General features: G+C 44.3%; 1 protein-coding gene across 1 annotated transcript in view; it reads left to right on the forward strand.

Moving 5' to 3' along the window:
• The window catches only part of LOC144721703 (CMP-N-acetylneuraminate-beta-galactosamide-alpha-2,3-sialyltransferase 1-like), a 61,679-nt gene extending 39,597 nt beyond the window's left edge, over nucleotides 1-22,082 (forward strand). The window contains exons 4-7 of the mRNA XM_078599562.1: nucleotides 341-523; nucleotides 10,290-10,338; nucleotides 14,036-14,155; nucleotides 15,087-22,082. Of these exons, the coding sequence (XP_078455688.1) occupies nucleotides 341-523; nucleotides 10,290-10,338; nucleotides 14,036-14,155; nucleotides 15,087-15,263 (529 nt within the window). The 3' untranslated portion in view covers nucleotides 15,264-22,082. The remainder of the gene's footprint in view (nucleotides 1-340; nucleotides 524-10,289; nucleotides 10,339-14,035; nucleotides 14,156-15,086) is intronic.
• The last annotated feature ends 604 nt before the right edge of the window (nucleotides 22,083-22,686 follow it).

The following is a 22,686-nucleotide window of genomic DNA, read 5'->3' on the forward strand; positions in this document are numbered from 1 at the left end:
CACCCCTCCCATGGTGCCCTGGTACACATCTGGCCTCTGTATGTCTTTCATTTTTAATGAGGCCCTGCCACATTCCAGGCTATTGTAAATGGCTGAGCCCATAAGCAGCACCAGGTCATATAATCCAAATGATCGATGCAAATTATCGAGTCAAAGGTCAAATACCATAATCTTTCAAATGATGACTCCTCAAGTCATTGAAATTGGTGGGAGCGGTCCATGAGATGATCCGCTCGTATGTACGACAGACACATTTTAGAGTGTGCGATCGTGAGTTTAACATGCCCACATGACGTGCGCGTGCGTCTGCGCACGTGCGTCTGCGTACGCGCGCATTCAGAATGAACAACGCGCCGGTGCAGTGCTTCGAGCGCGACGTGGGGAAACGCACGACGCATCGCTTCGTCTACCCGGAGAGCTTCAAGGAGGACATCGCCACCGGAGTGGGCCTCGTGCTTATGGCCTTCAAGTCCAACGATTTCCTGTGGCTGCTCAACAAGCTGCCCAACTACAATGTCTCAAGGTGAGCCTAAAGCGACGTTGCATACACGGCAGTGAGAAATCTCGGTTGCAAACGTATACATCGTGGCACAGGGCACACGTAGGGGTGCTCTGCAACAGCGCTCGTGAGAAACGGCATTCCGCGCGGCTGCAATCACACCGCGCCATCGATGAATAATGCACATCGTCGCCGTCGGCTTCACGCAGAAGGAAATTCTGAGAATAATATTTGCCTCCAAGGTGAGTGTTTTTGTGGGTATTTCCACTGGTTGTGTTCGTGGTTAAGTCATATTAGCACGGTTGGCTACGTACGGTGCGAAAGTTCAACATACATACATTATTATTGTGTTGAGGTCTGCTGAAGGCTGTTTTTTTAAAATGTGGAGTCTTTCGTCAGTTTATGATAGAAATGGATTGAAGGAACACACGCTGGGTGGGTATTAACATGAACCCACAGACGATACTGGACTATAATGTTGCTGCAAAAAAAACACACATTGAGTGAAGAATCCATAAATCGTCACACGATTTTTATTTTGTTACTCCAGTGGGAATGTTTGCTTATCTTTGTACAAAACTGCCTTTGGCAAAAGCCACTCTGGCCTGACCGGTCTGTTGGGACACCAAACAGAAGCGTGGGGCAAGAAATACACGGGACCACAGAGTATTTTCGTCCGGCATTGTTTTGTTTGTTTGACCGCCACAGTAGCGCAAAGTAATTTTCTTCCACGGGGTGACCAGAATCGAGACAATTCGTTTGCGATGCAGCAGAACTCATTTTAACCATGACCGATTTAGTGTACATTCTTTTGTCCGTTAGACCGATAGGGCCCACTTAAACGCCCCTATCATCCGAAACCCCCTAGCACTTTCGTTGTCTGCTATTTTTTTTGTAGATAAGTGGAGTACATTACATTTAGCAGATAACATCGTGGATAATGGAATTCGAAAATATTCGCCAACCGCGTCACCGTGGATAAGAGTTCTACTACACTGTGCAAAGTTAAAGTTTATACTTTAGAAATGTTTGAACGGTATTAGTAATCGGTATTGGGACTTTCATGTTTTTTCATCAAGAATAATTTTTACCATCACACTCTTTCAGAAACTCCAAGGAAAATGAATTCGACACACTTCCAAAACTCCAGATTCAAACCTTATTTTTTTCTTTTGTTTAAAAAACACACAAGACATTCCCCCCATCCCGGTCACTGGGAGGGAGCAGAGTTGAACAAATATCGAAAAATATATCGCCTGATAATTTGGTTATTAAGCATAGACTCAACTGCAATTGTGCCAAATTGCAGCTTTCTAGCCCTTTAAGAATAACATTCCAAATTTACATTGATCACTCGCTGTCATGACCTCACTCACGACAATCTATACAATCCATACACTTAAGGGCAAGTCAGAATACCGTTCCAACGAGGTAGTTAAAGCTAAGCAACAGTGATGTCGAAAGAGAAGAAGCGGACCAATTATTCTTAAACAATAAGTGCCTTAATATTCACGGTTTACGTAACCGAGAAATGGAGTCACATGTTGTGTCCTTATTTGTGTAGCCTGCATTTGGATCCTCATCCTATTCCAAACATGTTCCCATTGTGGCATAAGTTGATTTGAATGAATGAAAGGATGAGTGAGCGAATGAGTAAATGCACAAATGAATGCATGCGTCAGAGCTAAAGTCCTCTTGACTCCACTGTGATCCTGAGCGCTATATCCTCAATATAAGTTTAGTGCACGTATCCTGCCTACTACAATAAAGTCCCCACCTCTTGTCTGTGCCGCCGTAGCATCTCTGGCATGTTCCCATTGTGTCATAAGCTGATTTGAATGAATGGATGGATGAGTGAGCGAATGAGTAAATGAACAAATGAATGCATGCGTCAGAGCTAAAGTCCTCCTGACTCCACTGTGATCCTGAGCGCTATATCCTCAATATAAGTTTAGTGCACGTATCCTGCCTACTGCAATAAAGTCCCCACCTCTTGTCTGTGCCGCCGTAGCATCTCTGACTTTCCTCAGCACCCAGACGCTTGCAATGCAAGTTCAGTTTACACGATTGACACACGTCCCAAGTTCTTGGTGACTCACTGGACATGAACGCATGAACCTCAATAAAATGGAGTGTGAAGTCGTCCCTTTTCTCTTTTAGAGAATGATGTTGTATTCAAACGCGAACCCTTTTCCCCGCTCATATCGTTAGTTTTAAAATGTTTGTGGTTGTTTGGCTGCCACATTTAAAAAGAACAAGCACATTTTTTGCCACAGTTTCCCTAATTAGCTAAGTGCCATTTCCTCCTGCCGTGTCACTTTGATCACCGTGCGTGAAGAGGAACACATGGATCAGAGAACACTTTCAAGTTCATGACATCATCCAAACTATTAAGTTAATTACATCATCCAAAAATATTAGGAAAACGCTGGAACTGTGCATTTTTAAATCTAAATTGAAAACTCGTTTTTTTTACAACTGTTTTTTCTGTCTAGTTTATTGTCCTTACCCTACACCTCCAATTTAGGACGGTTGACTACGTACGTTGCGAAAGAAGCTCGACATACGTACGTACGTACACGCAGGAAAGTAAGTTGGCTTGGGAAAGACACGTCGCTAGAAGGAATGATGGACCATGGTCAATAATAATGATAACTGAGTGGCAACCAAAGGAATGGAACGCGCCTCAGAAGATGTCCAGCGAGGAGACGGAGTGATGAGATCAGTTTGTGTGCACGTGCTGGATGGATTTTTGCCGGTAAAGTCACGTAGGTTAAAAAATTAAATTAATAAAAGTAAAATAAAAATAAAATAAAAATATATACCAGTATATATACAAGGACTGTTTTCTTGGAATTTCTCTCACTTGATACAGCTATCGTGCTGTGACGGTTCCACCTGAAGACGGAAGCTTGTGTTGCCTCCGAAACGGCGTGATTTTTATATTATTTTTATTTTACTTTTATTAATTTTAATTTTAATTTTTTACCTACGTGACTTTACCAAAAAAAACCTAAGAATATGAATCCTTGCAGTCACGAAAGCTTCAAATCTAGAAATAGATATAGTAGAGCATTGCTCAGCAAACGTGGAAAGTTGGGCCAATGTTGGGCCAAGTTGATCCAACGGTTCCAACCACATTTTGTTGGCTGAACGTTGGCACAACCACTGGGTGGTAATCGTAGTAGTTGTCTGCAGGTCAACAACTGTGGACTGTGAAATTACGGAGAATCTGAGGACTTTGCAAGGACAATACAACGTAGGGTATCATCTTCGTGACATTTGTTCAAGTGTCGTGTACCTGTTCAAACACTCGTGACTTGTCACTGGCCACCCATGGCAGCTGTGGGCTTGTGTTGTCGTCTTACATGAGAAGTATTTAATTTTATTTTTTATTTTACCAAGTAAAGCCCACTGAGCTATATACCAAATTTTCAGAAGCAACCTGGCCACAAATGATAGCTCAACGAAGTGGCTTATCATGTGTAAATGTATTAAAGCCAAATAGTCTAAACACGTGTTTCTAAATGTTGAGGGAAAAACTGGAGGACCCGGATAAAAATCCACACGGCCACCGGGTAGAGAGACACGCAAACCTCATGTATATCAGGCGAGGTAGTTAACATCTCACTACAGTGGTGCCAGTGCAAGTGGGCAGCTGTTGTGGGGATTTTGTAAACCCACATTCCTTGTGGATTCAATGTGGGTGTCTTGGGTTTCCTGACTCCCCCTACATTTTTTGATTTTAATATGAGACATCCACAAAAAATGTTTCACCCCTGGTCACCAACACACACACACAGTCAGCAAAAGCACACGTACACACAGTGAGCACCCTCTGGGTTCAGCAGTAAAGTCTGCAACTCCTAAGTGTGAGCAGCGATTAGCAGATCATCATCACACATAACGTGGTTGAACAATAGGGAAACCATCCCTTAACCGCACCCGGGTATCGATCAACTTCGCATTGTACCTGTACCAGATGGAAATTCCTCCGGTATAGCTATGTAAAAAGCGTCATCGAACTACATGGTCAAAGACGACGTTAAATAGTTGCAGGAGTCGGAGGAAATTTCTGTTGCACCCCAATGTGAACAGGAGCAGAACGCCGGGGACCCCAACAGTGTGAAGAATAACCCAAAGCCCTGGCCTATCGATGGTATCATAGGCCTTGATCAAGTCAATAAAGCAGAGTCTTCGGTCCTGTTGAAATTTTCTACACCTCCGATGTATGTATGTTGAATTTATTTCGCACCGTACGTAGCCCACCGTTCTAATCGGAGGTGCGGGGGAAGGACATCTAACTAAACACAAAACGCAGCTGTGCTGTGGCAGACATGGGCCCACATTTGCTTTTCTGTTACTTTATAGTCCAGCAGATGTTCTTGCTTGGACCTGGCATGCATCCATGGTGTTGTGTGGATGTGCTGCTGATGCCAGAACTGCATGTTGGTGATTACAAGCCCAATGGGCCTAACATAAACTTAGCAACTTTCTACCAATATTATTTCGGCCTTCAAATGTATTCATGCCTTCCAATTTTTGTAGCCCAGATGCCTGTGCCGTACCCACTCAGGCATTAAAGTTACCCAATAGGATGACTGAGGGGCCACTTTAGCCACCACCTGTAACAGGTCTAGAATACATATGACTCATTAACCTTGCATTCCTCCACAAAGACGTCCCATATAGCCTTTACAGACTGTTAGGAGAAGTGCTGCTAGCGAGCACCTATGAAGGCCGGCACAGCACATGAGTGGGTGGGTGGCCAACACCACGCCTGGCCGCCTTTGTCACCTGAGTTGCGATGTTTACACACCGCACCAGGTGCTCAGTTGAGGCTGAGTCGACCTAGGGGAGACCCACGGCCGGTTCAAATAATCGTCACCGGTGTTTGGCCGTGGGCGGGAATCGAACTCGGGTCGCCGGGTTCGTAGCGCAGTGTGCCAACCGCTGCACTGCCGCTCCCCCACTCAACACATTGCGCACAGCGTAAGGCCACAAAGATAAAGATCCCCCATATAGCCTTAACAGACTGTAGGGGCAAGTGCTGTTAGCGAGCACCTATGAAGGCCGGAACGGTACACGAGGGGGTGGGTGGCCAGCACCACGCCCGACCGCCTTTGTCTCCCCAGTGGCAATGTTTACACACTGCACCAGTTACTCATTTGAGGCTGAGTCGACCTAGGGGAGGCCCACGACCGGTTCAGATAATCGTCACTGGTGTTAGCCGTGAGCGGGAATCGAACCCGGGTCGCCAGGTTCATAGCGCAGCGCGCTAACCGCTACACCACCGCTCCCCACACACGCACACACACACACACGCACACACCCACGCACACTTTCACACGCTCCACAAGCACCGCGCACGCAGTGCAGGGGAGCGCGTATCGTTTTGAAACACCGTGCACATGCATGGCGCACGCTGCAGGGGACACGAGCTCGCCTCTCCACATCGAACCTTCCCGACGATAGTCGCAACCCGTTTGGCTGCAAAGGCGCCCCACTCCTCCAAACTTCCAAAGGGGTGGGAGGGGCGCATCACCCATGTGAAGTTGGTGTGGACACGTACGCATTTCTAGACTGCGACTTGCCGCATCTGGAAACGATTAAATCATTCACACGCACGTGAGTTGCTGTGTGTGTGCGCGTGTGCGTCTGGAAGTCTTTGGGATGGCCTGCACCTCAGACTCTGGCGAGCAACGAGAATTAGGCCATGGAATTCGTACAAAATCCAGCAGTTTGGCACCGCCATCCTCCTGGCTTAGAGCAAAGTTTACTCTTTTAACTGGTAGATATGGAAACGTGCACTCTTAATGCCACTTGTATTTCATGACTAAGGTGTAAAGTATGCGGTGAGCTTTGCGAGTAGTGTTAGACGCGTCGCTACACGCGCCGTATTTTGTTTCATTATTTTAATGCGAGCAAATCATTTGCCAGGTGCCCCGTATCAGAAAAAGTGGGTGTCCCCTGCAGGTCTGTTAACACAGTGGCTCTCAGTTCTTCACACTGGCCAGGGACTGTTTAACGTACGTAGGGTTCTGTTTTCATCGTTTGGTTCTGGGTCTTGATACTTTCGCAGAATGACCCACATTCGTAGTGACCTTCCCTGGTCCTTAACGGTCCAACATTGCAGAAGAAGGCTTGCGAGTTTTGACTGAAGCTATGTACATGTATGCACGTCGGAGCTTCTTTCGCACCGTACGTAGCCAACCGTGCTGATCGGAGGTGTGCGGTCGAAAGACAACAAACTAACCACAAAAAGCTTTTTTTTTTTTAAAGAAATGAGTTTTCAATCTAGATTATTTCAAAGTACTTTGCTCCAGTGGCTTCCTAATATCGGAAGGAAAGAGCGTTCCAGGCGGCCGCAGGAACGCATCTGAAAGCACGTGATGCGGTGACCATCTTTGTTCTTTGCTCTCTTAGCGGTCAGTTGAGAACAGTTGGATGGGGGTTCCATTTCCTTCGTCGTGAATCCGCACGTCTCCTACGAACGAGCGCAAAGCCGTACGTTGGAAGTCCCAGCTCGTCGCCGTGCGCTGCTTGTACGAGTCCTGGCGCCGTGTTGCCCGTTGCTGAGCACTTTTATAGGACGGTCACATTGCTGGCGTGTGCACACTCGCTGCACGTGTTGTCGGTTAAAACCCGCGGGGATCTTCTATTTCCGCTCAATCCTTCCCAGGCAGGCGTATTCCCCAATGCACTGCCCAAACAATCGCTTTCCCGCCCGCCCGCCCGCCCCCTTCCATTCTCTCTCCTTCTCCTTTAACACGGCAAAGTAACTGTGGGTGCCCTGGAAGAAAATTCCACACTAATAGGCCGCCCGTCTCACGTTCATTCCCCGAGGCGTGGGGTTAATGAATGCGCGCTCTTGCCCGTTCGATGTTGCTCTGCTCGCTGCTAGCATCATTTTCTATCCACCGTTGGATGGGTGGCCTTTCCATTGCCGGAGCCACTCACCGGGGGGGTCTCGTTGCTTCTCTGTGTTTTCATTTTTAATGCTCTGCTGTAACCTGCAACTGAAATATTTATAGTTGAGCAGTACGGGGAGGGCTACCGTTATTGCATGCGGTTTATGCCACATGATTGGAATCCTAAGCGCAACATGTTTCTGCGTGTGCGGCAACCGAACGAGTTCTGCGCTTTAAAGGTGAATGTGAAATGCCATTGGACGCGTATTGTTGATTCCCGTTGCTAATGCAAAGAAAAACGTTTCTTGAAATTACATTTTCATCAGGCCTCATGTTTCAAAGTGGACTCTCCAATTCTGATGCTCCACTCTGTCTATGCGATGGAGAAAGACCATTGGCCAACGTATCACCTGTTATATTTTTTCCTGTTACGTTCACACTGTTATTGATGAATGTGTTGATGTTTTATTATTTTTTTATTATTGCATCATTGCACTTCCTAAAAAACATTGTGATCAATGATAGAGTTAATGACTCTCAGCATTTCACCTGCAAGTCTTGAATGCGATTTAAAGTAGCAGCTGATGACAGTAATTTACGTATTACTTAGATCGGTCACATGCATTCAATGGAACCTCCAATAACACTCAACATGATGAAAACACGGTTAAAAATATGCATTTAATTAGATGGTGTACAGTATGCGTGGTCTATTTCTTTGACATTTGTGTTCTCCCTATACCCAGTTATATCCTAAATGTGCTTGTGGCAGCAAGTCAAGAGCTGAAGTCTCGATAATGAGCTCTTAGAAAGAGGCAGAGAGCGGCACGTTACCCTGTGCGCTAGATAGAAAGGTTTATCGCACGACTGCTTCTGCGATCCCTTTTGGTGTCCTTTTTAACCCCACGAGAAGACACTGCACTTTGCCACGCGTACTCCTGCAGAGAAACGTCCTTCTCGTTGAAATGCCTGACAGAGCCCTTTGCCCAAAGGCATCGGTCATGTGCATACTTTTCATTTTCAGGCCACCGTGTTATTGACGAATGGTGTAGCATGACAGAGTCAAGCCGATTATGTAAAATTCTTAAAACTCGAATCCAGCCAAATAAAGTGAAACGTTTCTTTGTAGAATGGTGCTTGTGCAATTATTGCTGACTGAGCTAAGACCATCAATTCATAACTATGGAATGCCCTGCCAGCTGTGGTCACACAGGAGAGGTCACTCACCTTGTTTGCAGTCTTCTCTAAAGGCTCACCTTTTCCGCCTGGGCTACACTTGCCATGTATGACCAGTGGACTCTGGACTCCGCACTATTTATATTTCCTAACTTCGTACATGGCGCACTGAGATCTTTGGATGAATTGCGCCTTATGAATGTAAATTATTGTAATGCCTGAGATCGCAATTTAATCACAGACGGCTGCTTTGGTTAGAATACAGGATCAATGCTATGGCTATTTTATTTCTATTATTATTTTTAAAATGTTTATTATTTATTTATTAGTTTAACAATTTATTCTTTATTTAATTTTACCTACGTGACTTTACCGAAACAACCTAAGAGTATAAATCCTTGCAGTCACGAAAGCTTCAAATCTAGAAATAAATGCTATGGCTCTTTATCTATAAACCTCTGAGCCACCAGGCGGAAACATTTTATTATGGTTTTTGTTATTTATTTAAACAAACTTCATGGTTTTAAACGGTTGACTTAGTAAACAGTATAGTTAGTTGTGACAACATCAAGATATGCAAGTATACTGTCATACAACAAAAGCTTGCACGATCGTAGAGCATTGTACTTCGTGTCATTGACTTATGCCATCCAAGATTACACTTCTCAGGTTTTCCCCTAAACTGATAACAAGTTTTACCTTTGTTGTTCAGTACCCCACCCTGAAGCATGCTTTTTTGCTGTGTATTATGTCAGAATTTTTACAACGTTGAGATTTTTAGTGGCAAAACGTAACTAATTCGAGTTCTCTTAAAATCGTAACGTCTTGCTTCGCAAACACACGTCTGCTTTTTGGGGGAACGGGGTGGGTTAGGTCACGTCAATTGTTTTATGGAAAAAATTGAGTTGTGGAATGTACCTTTACAGCAGCCGTAGTCGGAAGTACCGGTAATGTGTGGCAACGTCTTGTATATGGTTATTCGCAATATGTTTGGCAAATAGTGTCAAAAATCGTCATGCGAAGGTGGTATCCAGATATTCAATTTCTCATGCTGGGCACAAGTCAGAACCAGAATTGAGGAGTACAGGCGTGACTAAACAAGAGATGTACTTCCGTTAGTGAGCAACATATGCATAAAAATGGCGTGACCTGTTTAGCCACTGTTGAAATCTTGCACGTCCGCACGTAGACATTTGAGCAAGTGCAAAAGGTCAGACTCGCCTCGCTTCGGGTCCTGCAATTACTGACGCAGTTTTCACATCCACGCAAGGGCTTGGGCACGTAGACATTCTGATGCTTTCATGGATCGATCTGGCTGCAGAAACATTCAGTGCAGGACAGGAGTTTAAACAATATCCTGATGATTTCCTCCCCCATCGCATTCAACATTACTTTTGGTCAGAGTAAAGTACCATATTTGGGTACTCGAATTTATATATTTAATATAATAATAATACTAATGATAATAGACATAAGTATGGATCTGTTTGATGTCTAATATTAACTTCACAACAGTAGTTTTAGTCAAAGTATGAATGCGTGTTCCAGAAGTTACGTGGAATACCTATTTTAAACAAAGAGTCAAAACGGTGGCCATGCAATTTAGAGAACTCACGCCAGAGTTGTTTTAATCGAACATTACCCGTTACATAATTGCGGCATGCTGAAATGTATTAACAGACAACTTTTGATTCTCTCTCCAGATTGTTGTTAAAGAAGAAGGTTAGCCTACTGGACCTGAAACAAACCAAGGTATGTGGCTTTAGCCGAAATGGTTCCACGTTTTTTCTGGTGAAAATGACCTTTTTTTGATTGACACACCTTTGTCCGTTGTTCATTTTTCGCACAATCAGCAAAGGTAGGTTTCCCTTTAACACGTAGTAGGGCTTTTGCGACCAATATCATCCATAATACAGGGTTTTTTTGGGTTAGATCGCGTAAATATAAATGTGTCGTTAAACCCACCACCACCCGACACAGCCAATTAGTAAGGTTTGTCACGTAAACAGAACGTGCCAATTCATCACTAGTACAGCACAGCGGTGTGTTGGAGAGAAAATCCACAACATTTACAATCTGAGTACACAAATGTTGTGGATTTGCTCTCCAACACACCGCTGTGCTGTACTAGTGATGAATTGGCACGTTCTGTTTACGTGACAAACCTTACTAACTGGCTGTGTCGGTTGGTGGCGGGTTTAACGACACATTTATATTTACGCGATTTAACACAAAAAAAACTGTATTATGGATTATGTTTCCCTGCGGCTGCTTCGAAGAAAGTGCCGAATGCCTTTGCAGTTGTTATCGCAGCATCGCCTCGCCCTTTAAATGATTGAATGCATCTCAGCGGAGAGCCGTCCCTTGCAGCTCAATGCAACAAGCCCCTCAAAGTTCCTTCCGAGTGTTCTGCGGCAGAGAGCCACGTCACATTGCATACGCTGTTGGCTCACATTGGCAGTGCCTTCCCTTTGAGGGCTTGAGCACTACCAGCAAAGTCCTCCACAAAGACCAGACCTGTCTCTCACATTTGTACACTCAAAGTGACGCAATAACCCAGCGTGTTGCCTCGCAGCTGTGGCGGCGGCACTCGAGAGGTTTTGAGATGATAGCCCTTCCTGTAACGTCTCGTTATCATTAATACGGTTTGCGCGCAAAATCTTAATTGTTGCACGTGGAAGTTTGGTGTTGGACTTGTTGTCATCGACTACAAAAACCATTTAAATGCATGACAAATTCTCGGTAAGTGATATTAAGGAATAATGAAGATAAATGCGTGAGAGGGAGGGAAAGAGTTGAGCAATCCCTCCCTCACCCTCACATCCAAATTACCCGCTCCCCCCGCATAGCCACATTTCTTCAAGGGTATGAGTTGGACAACAACATTTTTGCCTTTGGACATTTCCAACTGGTTTTGTCTTGCTCGACCATCGTAGGCGATTGCACCTGTTTTGCAGGATTCTGTTTTCTATATTTACTACCCCCCCCCCCCGGCTTTCACTGATTTTCCGCTGACCCTTAAACCCTTTCACGTGAACTAACCTTCAAGATTAAGAGGCTCTCACGAGGAGCTTTTTTGCCACGAGCGAGCTGCCCCTGAGTCAGCGCAAACTGACGTAAGAACCACTCCCATTTGTCCACGTGATTCAGCTAGGCCAGGGGTCGGCAACCAAAATAACAAGAAGAGCCATTTCTTTACAATTCGGTACAAAATTCAGTATTTCAAGAGCCGCAATGCATCTGAGTACATACTGTACATACGTACATATCGTCAAGAAGCAGCCCGTAAAGAGCCGCATGCGGCTCCGGAGCCGTAGGTTGCCGACCCCTGAGCTAGCCGGACAATGTTGGCTACAGTGACATGAGTCGGACAACAACAATATATTATTTTGGAACATTGCCAGGCTCAATTAAGAGTTTAGATAATCTGTGCAAGGTATATCCGCTCGACAGTACAAGTTACTGTTATTACCTACTATATCATCTTTTATTATTGTACCCTGTGTTTTCATAAATCTATAATGAGGTTCATAACATTTACAAAAAACTCAACACACGAATCAGTAACACTGCTGTAAAAGGAATACAAATATATACATATTATTTGTGCGTATGCACCATTCCAAATACAGTATCACATAAACATACATTGCAGGCTGCTTCAGCAGAAAGTAAGTACTGGATTTAACTTTAGTTGGAGTGATGTAAATTTTTTAAATAGAATTATACCATGCATTTAGTTTGGTGCTAACCTCTCTTTACTGGTTTCCTACAAAGTTGTTCCAAGTGGAGTTTCTAATCTAAAACTATTGTTTTATTTTACCAGGTAAGGCCCACTAACCTATGCAGCTCTTTTTCAGAAGCGACCTGCCCACAAATGATAGCTCAACGAAGTGGCTTATCACGTGGAAATGTATCACAGCCAAATACTCTAAACGCATATTTCTAAACGTGGAGGGAAAAACCAGAGGACCCGGAGAGAAATCCGCATGACCACGGGGAGAACACGCAAACTCCAAATATATAGGGTTGGGATCGAACTTACAACTTCCTGTATTTCACCACCACGGCGCCCGCGGTGGCGACATGTTCAGATTTCTCCTTCGGACATCTCAGGTTCTCTTGATTGAGACACAGGCAGTGTGGCTTGAACCCCGCCTCGACGCACGTTTCATTACTCTTGCGTGCAATGCTCTGACTTAGCTGCTTTTTAGCAACTTAGTCCACCCCCCGGGAATGTGATACATATGTTTATTTTTGTAATGTACAGTCCCTTAAGTAGCTTGTAGAATAGCTCTTTATATAATGTGATTTATTCAATATGATTAATATACGTAGAAACCGGTGGGTCTTGCTTCATGAAAGGACGTTTTGGATTCGTTCAATAGGTCTCCTTTGCATGAGTGCAGATCATTATCCGAACGTACACGTAGCTTGATGTGAGCTTCCTACGTTCTAAGAAAAACTTTTTTTCATGAAATATTTGCTTCCTGCTTGAGACAAATGATGGTGTTGTGCAAATTACGACATTATCATAAACTTCCCGAATGCAAAGCTCACAAATTTTCTTTACAAATAACAGGATGCTCAGATGGAACTTTGAGGATGTTGGATTATATTGACATCCTAACACTTTCACCATAACAAAGGCCCTTCAACACTTTGCCCCGTTGTTGGTAATTGAAGCACGGTTAACAATTCACTCTTCAATTGGCAAAATTGTGAATAGGACGTTTAGAAGGATCGCATTTCCACTTCGGATTAAGTGCGTTCCACTTCATAGCAAGTTTAATGATGCGAAAGTGGGCATTCACCAATTGCACATCCGAGGACAGCTCACACAAGAATCACCGTGCGTTGATATTTGTACTTGGATTAGCCGCAGCTTTTCAGGCTATATAATAGTGCTGTCACGTGGTGCAATTTCCCTTTTCTCATATGGATACGCCGAAAGCCCCGGAAATGGTGTCTGTGTGTCGGGTGCCAGGAATTGTTGTGTTGAGCTTTATTACAGCAATGCCGCACACATTTGGACAGACCTCGCGTGTGAAAAAGGTTGACAAACCTGTACGGAGCGCCTATTAGGGGGGTTGGTACAAGGGGCTCACTGAGTGTTTATTGGGAGAAAGCCTTCGGCGGAGTTTGACATTTATGTTTGGGGGGTGGGGGTCAAAGGGTTCGCTTCGTCCCTCACATTCGGCATCGCGAGTGCAAACAAAAATTTAATCTGAAATTTGAAATGACTAAAATTAAATTAATAAAGGTGTCCAGTTTTGGGTGGGGGGAGGTGTGCGCCCCCTCGTGACCCCCCCCCCCCCAATCTCGGCCCACAGAGAAAGCACCGTGCACGTGCTTTCAGCTGCGAGAGGCAGGGGTGTTGTTGACTCTTGCCGGGGAGCGAGCGGTGTTTTAATTTGCGTGGCCTGTGGGTGGTGTGTGTGTGGAACAGGTGTTGGTGGTGAACCCCACGTTCATGAAATATGTACGCGAGGCCTGGGGTGAGAAGCACGGCCGATATCCCTCCACGGGCTTCCTCACCACCTTGTTTGCGTTGCACGTGTGTGACGAGGTGAGAGGGAGCGACTTTACACTGCGCGGGGCGGGGAGGGGGGTGCACAGTGAAGCAGCTTCTGCCTTATTTGTGTCCAGGCCTTGTATGTACAGGGACTCCTCGACTTACGAACGAGTTAGGTTCCAGAGGTCTGTTTGTAAGTCAATTTGTTCGTAAGTCCAACTTTACTCCTGTCGATTCCAAACGTGTTGTGCGGCATGTACACTAAACACGGTGAATAGCTTTAAAAGGTGCGTGACCTCCTGTAGATGTAGATGCCAATTCCCTTTGATGCTCGTGTTTCCTCTCTACTCTCTTGAAAAACTTAGCAAGAGATGTCTGCACAGTTGCTCTCTTCTCTTCGTATATCAACTGGTAACACACAATAGCATCGTGAACATCTGCCGACACCTTAGTAAACCTTTCAATGTTTGGGTCATGAGACTCAAAGCAAGCCGGTGATTGGCATCGAATAACCACCGCCGCCTATTGCGCGGCAGTTGAACTTACAACTCTCGATCCGAAAAGGCAACTGGATATACGGACAGGTTTGTTCGTATCTCTGAAAGTTCATAAGTCGAATGTCCGTAAGTAGAGCAGTCCCTGTATGTATGCTGAACGTCTATGCTGTAAATTTCGATTTAAAGCTTTCGTGACTGCAGGGATTCATCTCCTTGGTTCTTTCGGTAAAGTCACGTAGAAGGGAAATAATAAAATAATAAAAATAAAACATAATAAAATAATTCTCACGACGTTTCGGCCACAACGCAAGCAGCCGTCCTCAGGTGAAGACCAGGTCTGTCGGGGAGACAGCGTCATTCAGACGTGACTTTACCGAAAGAACCAAGAAGACAGCATGCTGTAATTTCACAGGGACGACCCGAGAGCCTGTGGGTCCCCGCTTGTATGTTGGTGCAAGTGTGAAAGCCCTCTCGTGTGTCCCGCGCAGGTGAACCTCTTTGGCTTTGGACAAGACCGCCGCGGCAGCTGGCACCACTACTGGGCAGACACCTACACGGGTGGAGCGGCCTGGCGCAAGACTCTCGTTCACGACGGCGACTACGAAGCGGGCGTCCTGGCGAGGCTGGACGAAGAGGGCGTCATAAACATCTACCGCGAGTCTTGACGAGGAGCCTGTGGTCGTGGTGGGTGTGCCACGGTGGGGAGCGGGGGGGGGGGGCAGCGCTCTTCGTGATGGAACCCTTGAAGGAGGACCGGTCGAGACGAAGGCTTCAGTGGGAATTTTCAAGCTTGAATGACTGTTATATAATTACTTCCCTGCGGCTGCAAAAACAAAAATAGATTGCCTTCTGAGCGATCCTTTCGAGGTGGGATTTTCAAAGCCAGGCGTCGTCTGGCTGCGACGCTCATGGACGAGTCATTGGTGGTTGAACCCGGGGCGGTTGCAAACAATTTTTTGCACGGTATGCTTCTTTGCCGGGTTGCTGACAATTGCACAGTTTGTCCGTGGAAACGTTGGAACTCGGCGAGACGCGATTGCTCGGCTTTAGGTAGGAGCTGTTCCTCATTTGCTATCGGCTACATGGAGGGAAATTGAGGAGGGGCGAATCACTGATAAACACATAACAAAGGTGGACATTCCGAAATGCTCTCTGCAACTAAATGGTAATATCACTGGCACTATAACTGTTCACAAATTGTCATCAAAACTGTGACGTGAGTATGTATATCTACGTGTAGGTGCTATCCAGCATGTAATTCTGACTGTTTATATCAAGTTGTTTGGTTGACCTACGTTTATACCAAGATTTTTTCATCAGCTACCAAAATAGAATATCACGTGAAGTCACATCATACATAATGTGACGTGTTTAATTACCCATATCACTGTGATTTCTGAAAATCAATGAGAAAAATGTGCACATAAGTAAGTTGAATCGAATGTTTTTACGTTTATCACTTCTACCTAATTTTCACTGGATATGATTGATATTTTGTTGTTGTACAGCTTGTGTCAGGGAATTATGACATTTCGATTTCGCATCCCAACTGACCATCAGCCTGGATGCCAGCTCGTTGAACCTTCCATTTGGCACACATTGAAAATGCAGAAATCTATAAAAATGCGTTGCTTTCTTGTGAAGATGTAAAAATACGCGATGAAATAATGCGTTTTTTAAATTTGGAGGAAAATGAGATCATGATCTCCATAACTTCTGACATATTTGCAAAAAAAAAAACTCCACACCTGATGATGATTGTTTGTGTTGCAGTCGAAACGTCGTGAGAATGATTTTGTTATTTTTTATTTAATTATTTCCCTTCTACGTGACTTTACCGAAAGAACCAAGAATATGAATCCCCGCAGTCACGAAAGCTTTAAATGGAAACTCCACATCTCCCTGCTGTAGAATTTCCACCGATGGCACAGGAATATCGACGGGGAGAGGCTGGTCCGGCCATTGGTCATTTTACGCACAGGGATACTTTGACCCTGTCGTTAGGGGCTGGTTGGGGGCCTGACCCCCACCCACCCCCTACCTGGAGAGAAAAAAAGGAAAATGCCACAAGAAAACTATACAAAACTTTTAAAGTTTTTTTTAACTGCACATTATTGAACGTTTTAGTCTAGCTAATGTACAGAATTGCAATTGCTTGTGACTGGAAGTGAACGAGCAGTTGTGAGAGTTGGCTCCTTCAGGGTTGGCGTGGACATTCGAGTCAAATGCTGCATGCCAATTATGTAATTGTCGGGCCATGTTAAATGTGACTGGATTGAGTGTTTCCACCATCTTATGCACTTATTTCTGATCCGGAAAGCAAAGTTTAAGGTAGTTAGTTGCTACTTGCTTTGTATAAACACATTTTTTTTGGTCATTGTATTCAGTCCCTTGCTTTTCCAGATAATATTTCTTCTTTTAAAAATTGCATTCACTTTCCCATCTTGGTTTTAACACCTTTGCCGTAGCTCGTGTTGCGCATCTGAATACTAACAAAAAAAACGAGCAGCTGTGTAAATTTTCAATAGAGTTTACTGTGACCGACATCGTTTATCAAACTCCCCAAGTTCCTACTTTCACAAGTTTTGTATTCTATTAATTTATAACGTAATAATAATAACAATGATTACAGCTTATATAGTGCCTTTCATGAAATCTCAAGGCACACTTTCACATCAAGGACAATAGGCTGTGGGATTGGGTACGAAATGGCTCCGAGTTCAAATAGGAAGCGCCGTCTGAAAAGATAAATGTTGTTAGGCTAAAGGACGTGTGAAGATGTGAAGCGAACCAGATTATTTTGCAGCCTCCTTTAGCCAGTACCTCCATTTCTGCCCGAGAGCTAAACCAGCATGATCACCAGCAACATCTAAAGTCTCCAAATCAAACACGTTCTGTAAACGAGAAGAAGATGCAATCGCAGCAGCAATATGCATGTGGGCTGGGACCCACGGATTGGTGGCATGATTGAGAGTGGTGCCTTCCCGCTGTTTGCGAGCACGACGTTTGCGTTGTTGTTGTTATTTGGAGTAATGTACAAGAGGATGTGGGGCTGAGTGAAGCTGAGTAGATTTGTCGATGACTGGTACCAGCAAAGTTAAGATTGGCCTCTGTGGAGGAAGCTTGTGAAGGACGCTACTGAGCAGATGGAGGCAGTCGTCCTCCAACAACAACGGAGGACGGAGGAGCGACGCTCACAACAACGAGCGGAGCGCCGGGTGGCTAAAGCACAGCGAATTTGCACAGTAGGGGACACAGGTGGTGCATCGGCCGGTCATCTCAGTCGGTCAACCCATGGCACCTGGGTCTCTTCCATGACTTTCCAGCCGGCGTTCGACCCATAACGTCGCCTTAAAGTGCACATAGCCTGGCACAAGCGCCGAGGTGACGCCACCGCCACAAAGTGACGAATGGCGGTTGTTGTTATTTCCAAAGTCAGAGCTCTACGCTATTCACCATTGATCCATGCCAGACTGGACGCCAAATGTTGCTGTTGCTTTTATTTATGTTTTAAAGAACCTTATTTATACCAAAATACTACAACAATACTTAGATATTCTGGGTTGTTGCATTGATAAATGAGTTTTAATGTCCACTTCTAAGATTGTCTGTTTTAAACAATTATATTATTATACAAGAAAGACGGGTTCCTAACAGTCATGTGGATTTTCCAGCACAGGTTAGGGCTTGGTACTTGAAAGATGAGCACTGTTTAGTTGTTTAAACAAACACAGCAATTACTATCAGTACGGTAGAAGCATTCTCGAGTAATTTTCAGTCCTTTGTTCGTATGTTGAACTTCTTTCGCACTGTAAGTAACCAACGGTGTTAATCGGAGGTGCGGGGGGAGAACAGCAAACTAAACACGAAATGTAGTTCTTTAGAAATTAGCTTTCAATCAAATTGTAAGGGTGCACAGCCCCAGTAGCTTCCTAATATCAGAAGGTAGAGCGTTCTAGAAGGGCACAGAAGTGCATCTGAAAGTGCGCGATGCAGTGGCCGTCTTTGTTCGATGGCTAGCCAAAAGCCGCTGCTGCAAGGATGACCAGAGCTTGCGTGATGGTTCACGCTCTTTGACAAGATCAGCAAACTTTTGTGGTTCATTTGTGGCGAGGACTTTGTGTGTCATGAGTGCGACCTCAGTAATGTATTCGTTCGGCAACCGGGAAAAAACACTGCTGGATGAAGGACCATTCAAACCGTGTTGGTCCTTAGCTTCAAGTGACCATACTTCCAATCGGTTAGTGCTGTATGTGTGCACGTTGCACACACCTGTGTAGCAGTGATGTAATTTCAAGTGTCCTCTCATCACAACGAGAGGACTATGGGAGGGAGGCTGTACGAGAGTGATCGGTGCACATGTTAAACAATCTCGAAAGGCATGCGTGGACGCGCACACACTGTCGTACACTTACACTTTCAAACTCTTCCGGCAAGTTTGGCTATGGCAAGCAGGCGTCAATTGTACATCCACGTTGATGTTTGTGAGCCAATGCGATCGCTTCGGGGAGTGACGCGACTGAAACTGTCGAGTGCGCCGGGGAGCGGGCGCAGGGTGCAGTTGGTTTGCGATGTGCTCCATCGTTTGGAGTCACCGCACTGCGGGACGTCATCTTTAATGCCCCACTCGCACGTATGGTGAACTTCTTTCGCACCGTACGTAGACATCCGTGCTAGTCGGAGATGCAGGAAGGAGGCGCACGCAGCAGCGTAGCGGTCGCCGTTCCACAGCGGTCGGTTGGAGCCACCACCATTTGTTGTTTGCTGAACAAAGCCACCCGCTGATGGGAAGTCATTGGCGGCAGAACTCCACGGTGGCGTGTTTCAGCGGTCTTCAGTTGACTCCGCTTCATTCAGTTGCCTCTCGCGGGGCGATCCCAGATTGATCTCCGGGTGCTCAGACGAGATCGGGGCGAGTCACGCAACTGGGTCTTGACGAATGTCCTCAAAAGAGTTCAATATTGCCAAATATGCCAAATGTGAAGCCGATCCCTCACTCTCAACGTCAATGATATCCCTCTGGACAGCGTTTGGGTCGACTGATGCACGGCAAGAACACGATGTGACGAGTGACCTTTGTTTGAAATATAGCTTTTTTTGGTAAAGTTTATGGTCAGAAACATTGATTATTTCACTTGGGTACAAATATTTTACTCGCCTCGTAATGTTTAAAATGCGGTAAAGGAAATATTTAATGTCAACATTTACAGCTGCGTGTCAATCCACTGCAGGGTGAGTGCCTCCTCCCCACACCGTGCAGCCACTGAGGGTTATTCGACCATACTTCACCAGGCTTGTCAGTGTGAGCTAGTGAAGGCGGGGTGGTATACATCAATGACATTTTCTGCACTGCCCTCTGCTGCCCACAATGCCTATTGCACCTGTCATTGGGACATGGTGGTCACCCATCCAGGCGATCCTGGCTCCACCCTGATGGCTTTTCATAAGGGGCACATTCCAGGTGATTTGGTCACAGCAAACTTCTCGAAGAATACAATAATTGTGGCATGTAAGCTTATAATTAGGCTGAAGTTAATCTTTGTTTGCACCAATATACTCCTGTAGAGTCTCACCACAAGAATAATGTCATTGATTCGTATTCAGAATTGTAGGTCCATTGCATCTTTTTAACGCTATAGTTATCCCTATTGTTGTCCCTGTACAGTGTTAACTAAACTACGAATGGGTTTACAAATAGTTGTCAGTAGCATTGCGTTGTTTTTTAGTTGGACATGTACAGCACGTATGTAAACATTTACCACTTTAATTAGATTTGGCGAGACAGTATTCACTTAGTTAAAATCAAATGTTTCCCTGAAAGCTATATTCAATAGGCTCATATATATTGTACAGGTTTTTAAAAAATGTATTTCATACCTCTTTCAAGATAAACAAAAAAGTTGGAAAAATTGAGGTGGTTGAGAAACTCAGAAGTCAGAGCACTGAACTGGCATCACTGAGGTCCTGGGTTCGAATCCATGAACCAACCTGTGATGGAACTCGGTCCTCGTGTGTAATGAGCCGATGGTCTTCGTCCAGGCACCAGTGACAGCACAGACAGATCATCGCGTTAAATTTGGTTCTGCGATTAATTTGGGTTAATTTTCAGCCCTGGGAATAAAAAATATGGACCAAGAGGTTTGTGGACCAGATGTAGCTCTTCTACCCGATTCCGTTTGACTCTTCTCCAACACAAAGGGTTAAACTCCTCGGAGAGGGATCCGAAATAATAACTTTATCTCGTGACATGACGCTGAAAATACAATCAAAGGAATCTGGCTACTTTTAAAATGGAATGTTAAAAAACACCACAAGACCTCAAAAAACAAAAAAAATATTGATGCCACTGTTATTCCTTTTCTTTCGGATCTTTGTGGGATGGATTATTTTCCAACATGTGGACATGTTTTATTGAACTCCTGTTGTGTTTATTTTTATGGTCAGGTTATATATTTGTCTGATGCATTGCACGACATTGTAAATAGTTCCAGTCATTCTGATAGCTCAGAAAAAAAACACATTAAGTAGGTAAACCGGAATGTCTTTATTAAGTTCTTTGCGTGACCTTAAGAATACTTGTTAAATGGTGACATTGAGAACAAATGATTGCTGAGCTTGACACTTTTTGGCGGTGATGATGTTAAATGTCCCGGTTTGTTTTAAATGTTAAATGATTGGACATGAGAATTATGGGTTTGAACTGTGTTTTAACCTTCAATTTCAAAGGATGACTTTTAAAAGTTGCAGCCACTACGTCTGCAAATTTGCGCGCGTTACAAATTGAACTATTATTATTATAAAAGAATAAGGTGCACACCACACCCCGTCTGTCTCTGATGTAAAACGCAATTCAATTGGCATTGCCTGCGGCAGTCCTATTTCACCCCACTGGGACATCACCCACACGATCTTTTTATATCACAATGTGACTGCATGTAGATCGTGACAAACACATTACGTACGATGGATAAACAACACAAGACAGTCCAAATCAAATGTGTAGGGGAAAAGTGTACATGCGTTTTACTTGTCTTACGTGGCAGGGTGATTTAAGCCACTAATGGCATCACTCCCTCACGTTATTTACCTGTTGCTCCAAATAGAACATTTGCTGTGACTTAAAAGTTTAAATTTGACTCACACTTGTGAAGGTGTTTGTTTGGGTTAAGAATGCGCAAACTAGTTTAATTTTGTTTACGAACTTTCTTGATGGGCATAAAAACCTTTTCAAAAGTTGCTGCTTAAAATGATGGGTATGCTGCGAGTTGGTAAAATAACTTTGTAAATTATTTTCCTCAGGATAAATATTTTTGTAGCAAAATTTCTTCAAATTTTTTTTTCCAAAAATGTATAATGCAATAAAAAAACCCTATTAAGCTGCAAAACATTATTACCACGTGAAACAAACGCTATGCAATATTGAGGTAAGATGATTTATGTCTTTGGGTGTTAACTATTCGAGACAAATAAATACGATCACGGGCCATTTAAGTGCAGAAGTGTTTGTTTTTACGAAAGTGTGAATGTGTACATCAGCTTGTTTGTGTGGGAATCGTGGAGATGAATTGTGTTTTTTACATCTCGGCGTTCTGGAATCATCTGACGGAGGATATATTTACCTTTAAGAATTGTAATGATGTTATTCATTTTACGTGGTGGATGATATCAAAGGAAATACATTCTGAAGTTAATTGTGATAAAGTAAGAAAACAATGGGTGGGTGGGGGGTTATAGGTCGCAGGCTGTGACCCGTAACTCAGAATCTTCACACTTTTAAGCCGACATGTCTGCCCATAATATTATCTGAACGTAGCTTTTGTAAAGCATGCAAATGTGTGTGTGTGTGTGTTGAACTTGCATATATCGATTCCAAAAACCCACAAAAATTATAAGCGTGTTCTTAAATCTATGCTGCTAAATCGTGACTTAAAGCTTTCGTGACTGCAGGAATTCACATTATTTGGGTCTTTCGGTAAAGTCACGTAGATAGGTTCAAAGAAAAAATAACAAAAAACTACGACGTTTCGATCTCAACACAAGTCTTCAGGCGAAGACGAACGCTTGTGTTGCGATCGAAACGTCGTAGTT

This window comes from Lampetra planeri, chromosome 12 (genome assembly GCF_965212315.1).
Source record: "Lampetra planeri chromosome 12, kcLamPlan1.2.h2, whole genome shotgun sequence".
Taxonomy (NCBI): domain Eukaryota; kingdom Metazoa; phylum Chordata; class Hyperoartia; order Petromyzontiformes; family Petromyzontidae; genus Lampetra; species Lampetra planeri.